The sequence below is a fragment of the Gracilinanus agilis genome, chromosome 3 (assembly GCF_016433145.1).
Source record: "Gracilinanus agilis isolate LMUSP501 chromosome 3, AgileGrace, whole genome shotgun sequence".
Lineage (NCBI taxonomy): Eukaryota > Metazoa > Chordata > Mammalia > Didelphimorphia > Didelphidae > Gracilinanus > Gracilinanus agilis.
In genome coordinates, this window is record NC_058132.1 from 338,317,475 (window position 1) to 338,323,474 (window position 6,000).

General features: G+C 39.7%; 1 protein-coding gene across 1 annotated transcript in view; it reads left to right on the forward strand.

Moving 5' to 3' along the window:
* The window catches only part of HEG1 (heart development protein with EGF like domains 1), a 65,956-nt gene that overhangs the window by 17,071 nt on the left and 42,885 nt on the right, over window positions 1-6,000 (forward strand). Inside the window, exons 5-6 of the mRNA XM_044669160.1 lie at window positions 2,717-2,833; window positions 5,623-5,742. Of these exons, the coding sequence (XP_044525095.1) occupies window positions 2,717-2,833; window positions 5,623-5,742 (237 nt within the window). The remainder of the gene's footprint in view (window positions 1-2,716; window positions 2,834-5,622; window positions 5,743-6,000) is intronic.

Sequence of the window (6,000 nt, forward strand, 5' to 3'; positions counted from 1 at the left end):
AGAAATGAATAAGAACTGCCTCACAGGAAGCTGTCACTCCCTTTTAAAGGTACTTCTTTTGCATCACTTCCTATGCATTTCTTCTAGTTTACATGTCCAATCACAACAAAAGCTTTGCTTAGGACTGCCCAGGGGGCAGTCAGTCAATTCTGATTCATTACCCACTTTTCCACACATGGGTTACAGACCTCCCCACCTTGAGAATTAAGTGGTGGTATTTACACTTTTAGTGATTAAATCTAAAAATGGGCAGGGTAGGGTTTAATCTCATTATCACAGTACATAGGAAGTACTGTCTTCAATTGAATTGAATTATATTTAATTGTGTACATGTTATTTCCCTCCCATTGAACATGACCTCCTATCTTTACGTTCCCAGTGCCTAGCATGTCTGGCACACTGGAAGTATTGAATTAATATGTCTTGAATTGAATTTAATATGCCTTATTGTATATATTTTGTGATCTCTCAATCAAACATAAATTCCTTGAGATCCAGCATAGTGTCCTTCTCATAATAAGATATTTTTTTATAAGGTTTTTTTTTTTTAAACCCTTGTACTTCGGTGTATTGTCTCATAGGTGGAAGATTGGTAAGGGTGGGCAATGGGGGTCAAGTGACTTGCCCAGGGTCACACAGTTGGGAAGTGGCTGAGGCCTAATATATTTTTTTAATATTTAAAAAAATTGTGAGTTCCAAATTCTTTCCCTTTCTCACTCTCCTATCCATCCATGAGAAGGCAAGCAATTTGATATAGGTTTATACATGTGTAGCCATGCAAAATATATTTCTACATTAGTCAGATTGTGAAAGAAAATACAAACCCTCCAAAAAAGAAAGAAAAAATAAAGTAAAAAAAAATTAAGCTTTGATCAACACTGAGATTCCATCAATTCTTTCTCCAGAGGTGGATAGCAATTTTCATCATAAGTCCTTCAGGATTTTCTTAGGTCATTGTATTGTTGAAACATAAGCTCTCTCTCTTTTTTTAATGCTTACTTTTTGTCTTAGAATTGATAATAAGTATTGGTTCCAAGGCAGAAGAGCAGGAAGGTCTAGACAATAGGCATTAAATGACTTGTCCAGGACTTCACAGCTAGGAAGTGTCCAAGGCCAAATTTGAACTCAGGACCTCCTGTCTCCAGGGGTGGCTCAATCCACTAAGCCACCTAGCTATCTCCATAATAAGGTCTTAGTAAGTGTTTATTGAAAGATCTAGGACAATTCTGAGAGACTTCTGAGAAAGAATGCTATCTACTTCCAGAGAAAAAATTTCTGGAGTCAGATTGCAGGTGAAAGCAGGCAATTTTTCATTTGTTTATTTGCATTTATGTTTTGGAGTTTTGATTTTATAAGATTACTCACAAAAATGAACAATATGAAAAAATCAGGTATAAAAAAAGTAAAATTAAAAATAAGTGTTTTTGAATCAAATAAAAATTATGAGGAACAGTTTCTGTGACATATTTTTAAATTTAATTTAATTTAAAAATTTTTTTCTCATGGTTACATGATTCTTGTTGCCCCCCTCCCCTCTTCCCTCTCTCTCCTGGAGTTGAAAAGCACTGGGTAATACATATATTATGTGACATATTTTTTAAAATGTTTTTATTTTATTTATTTATTTTAAAATATTTTTCCATGCTTCCATGATTAATTTTCTTTCCCTCCCCTCTTCCCCTGCTCCCAGACCCTAAAAGCAATTCCACTGGGTTATACAAGTGTTATCATTTGATACCTATTTCCATATTATTCATTTTTAGTACAGAGTGATTTTTAAAAGCCTAAACCCCAAATCACATATCCATATATACATGAGATAAGTGATGTCATATGTTTTTCTTTACTCCCTTAGTTCTTTCTCTCAGTGTGGATAGCATTCTTTTACACAAGTCCCTCAGGAGTGTCCTGGATTATTGCATTACTACTAGTAACAAAGAACATTACATTGGGTTGTTCCACAATGTTTTACTTTCTCTGTACAATGTTCTCCTGGTTCTGCTCCTTTCACTCTGCATCAATTCCTGGAGGTCTTTCCAGTTCACGTGGAATTCCTCCAGTTCATTATTCCTTTTAGCACAATAGTATTTCATCACCAGCAGATACCACAATTTGTTCAGCCATTCCCCAACCAAAGGGCATCCCCTCATTTTCCAGTTTTTTGCCACCACAAAGAGCGTGACTATGAATATTTTTGTACAAGAATTTTTCTTAAAATGTTTTTTTGAGGCTCACACTTGACATACATTGATGATCCATAGTGATCCTAGCAGGATTCTCCAGATATTACTGAGGCCTCTTTCTTATTACCCACATTCTGAACATTTTATTTTTTCCCCATTTGGATTCTTTATTTTAATAATAATTTTCCACATAAATTTTTTGAAGTTATAGGATCTATAATATTTCCCTTCCTTCTTTCTTCCTCCCTCCCAGATCTGACAAACAATCCAGTCTGGGTTATACATGTATTATCATGCAAAATATAGGTTCTGAAAGGTGATAGATAAATATTTATTCCTCCATCCCTACTACCCACAGAATCCCCACCTCTGGCTTTGCCTGTGTAACTTCTGGGAGTCCCCCCCATCCTGGTGTGCCCCATAGTGAGTATAGAAGAGAGAGGGGATGCACTCCTGCTTGGGAGAACTGAATATTTCTATTAGCACCACACCTAAATTGTTCATCTTGAATGATTTTTGAAATTTGGTTTTAGTCAACAGATGCTCCCCAAACCCTTGTCTTCATGACGGGCAGTGCATTGTGGACTCCACTGGTCGTGGATATCGGTGTATCTGCACCCCTTCGTGGCAAGGCGATGACTGCAGTGTGGGTAAGTGCCAGGGCTGCCGCCAGTGACTCAGGCATCTACACACCTCTCCGATACTCTCTTTGGTGGACGTGTTCACTCCAAGAGTGCAGATTGCAAAGTCTCTCTGCTTGCCTAGCCTCGAGGCTCTTGCTCGCATCCCATGTCTTCTGCTATGAGTGAGGATGCTGGGGTGGCATAATCAAGGACAGGGAATAATCATTTATATGGCAATCTCTAATTGCCTTTCAGACATTTCAAACTGGATGTACAGTAGCCATCTTAAACTCGATACATTCAAAAAAGAACTCATTATCTTTCCCCCTCAACCTTCCCCATGTCTTACCTTTATTTGTAGAAGGCAACAATATTCTTCCACTCTTTCAGGTTCACAACCCAAGAGCCATCCTGGATTCCTCAGTCTCTCTGACCCTCTGTCCCCCCATTTCACCTTTGCAACATCTCTCCAGCGTGCCCCCATCTCTCCTCTGATGCTGCCTGACCTCTCTGGTACAGGCTTTCATCACCTCATGCCTCGATCACAGCAATAGCTTGCTGGAGGGGCTGCCTGCCCCGAGTCTTTCTCGACTCTAGTCTGTCCTCTGTTCCCTCACCAAAGTGGTTATTCTAAAATACAAGGTGGATCGGGTTATTCCCTCTTACTCACTAAACTCCAGTGGCTTTCTGTTACTTCTGGGAACAAATACAAAGCACTTTGGCATGTGATGCCCTTTATAACCTGGTCTCCTCCTACCTTTTCCAGTCGAATTACAACTTATTCTTCAACATATATTCTTCAGTTCAGTGGTGCTGGCCTCTTAGCTATTCCACAAAAAAAAAAAAAAAAGCTCATCTCTAGGCATTTTCTCTGGTTGCTCTCGTGCCTAGAACACTCACCGTCCTCTGCTCTGCCTACTGACCTCCCTGGCTTCCTTTAAGTCCCAATTAAAGTTTTGCCTCCTATAGGAAGCTTTCTCCAATCTCTCCTAATTCCAGTGAGCCTTCTGGGGATGATTTCCTATTTATTATGTATATCACTTACTTTATATGTATTTGTTTTCGTGTTGTCTCCACTTTAAAATTGTAAGTTCCTTGGGGACAGAAACTGTCTTTTGCCTTTTCTAAAAAAACAAACTTTTTTTTAAAATGTATTTTTATTTTATTGACTAATTATGAAGATTTTCCCATGGTTCCATGATTCATGTTCTTTCCCTTCTCTCCTCTCACCCCACTCCCGTAGCCAACGTGCAATTCTACTGTGTTTACATATGTCATTGATCAAGACTTATTTCTATATTATTGATATTCGCATTAGGGTGATCACTTAGAGTCTACATCCCCAGTCATATCCCCATCAACCCATGTGATCAATAATATGTTTTTCTTCTGTGTTTCTACTCCCACAGTTCTTTCTCTGGATGTGGCTAGTTTTCTTTCTCCTAAGTCCCTTAGAACTGAGAAACAAACATTTTTATTGTCATGTAGAACACACTTCCATACTGGTCACTGCTGTAAGAGCACACTCACATAGAACCAAAACCCCCAAATGAAACCATAAATATATTGATGGGAAAGACCACTCCAACAGGTCTTTTTCTGAAGATGGATAGCATTCCCAGACATGTCTTTCAGAATTGCAAAAAAGTTGCCAAGTTTTCACAGATAATCGTCGCGCCATAGTTTTTGCCTTTTTTTTTGTATCCCCAGTGTTTAACACAGAGCCTGGCACAAAATAGGCATTTAATAAATGTTGATAGTGCCAGCGAGGTGCCAGGCGCTCAGCTAAGTGCTTTTTACAAACACTATATCATTTAATCCTCTCCATAATTTTGTGAAGTAGGTGCTCTTAATATCCCAATTTTACAGCTGAGGAACGAGAGGCAAACAGATGTTAAGTGATTTGCCCAGGGTTCTACAGTCACTTAATACTACCTAAGGCCAGTTTTGAACTCAGATTTTCTTGACTCCAGGCCCAGTTCTTCACCATTGAACCCGCCATTGTCTCTGAATAAAATATGAATTCACTACAGGGTTTCCTCCCCTCCTTCCTCCCATCTTCCCTTCCTTCCCTTTTCCTCTCTTTTTTCCTCCCTCTCTCCCTCCCTCCTTCCTTCCCTGCCTCCCTGTCTCCCTCCCTTCTTCCCTTCCTTTATCTCTTAGTTTCTCTTTCCTCACTCTTCTCTCTCTGTCCCAGTCTCTGTCTCTGTTTCTCTGACTCTCTCTCTTAATATTTTTCTGATTCAGTTTGTCTGTCTGTTTTTCTTTCACACCCTCCAGCAACCCCTGGCAGAATGTCGGGAGGCCAGGACAGCATGAGTTTGAGACTCACCTTTGGCACATACTAATTGTGTGCGCAGGACAAATCACTTAACATCTCAATGCCTAGGCAATTCTCTAAGATATTATATTGCAGAACAATTGCTAACCTGTATGGGTAGAGGGAGTTTCCTTCTTGGGGAGCTCTCTGTAAGAGAACCAATAAAATCATCTGTGTGCGTGTATGCATGCATGTGTGTGTGTGTGTGTGTTCGTGCATGCAGGCATGCATGTACTTGGGAAAGTGTATACACACATGATTAGAAATATAGCACTTGGAGAATCTGGCTCAAATACCAGTGGGAGGTTTTTGGTATGGAGTGGCAGAATTGAAGCCATTGTTTAGATTTGCTTTTGAAAACTCTCCTTAGGTTCTAAAATGAAAACAAGGACTGACCTCAATAAGGCAGCCTTTACCAACACAGTAAGTGGTAATCTGCTTTATGTTATCATTTCCACACTTGACTTAACATGCTATTCCTGCCTTTTCTCTTCAGATGTGAACGAATGCCTATTGAACCCCTGCCCACCTCTGGCTATATGCAACAACACCCAGGGATCCTTTGTCTGCAGATGCCCTGTTGGGCACCAGCTAGAGAAAGGAATCTGTAACTTGGGTAAGAGATTTAATAGCACTTGTTTATATCTTTATCTGGATTTGTTCTCTGAGGTAGCGAGGTGGTGGAGTGGGTAGAACTTGAGCCAGGAGGTTCAGAGTACAAATTTTGCCTCAGATACTTCCTAGCTGTGTGCCTTTAGGCAAGTCTCTTTGTGATCTTTTAGGTAGTTCTTTAGACTATAAGTTTCTTTTCTCCCTCCCTTCCTTCCTCCCTCCCTCTTTCCTTTTCTTCGTTCTTTTCTTCGTTCTTTTCTTC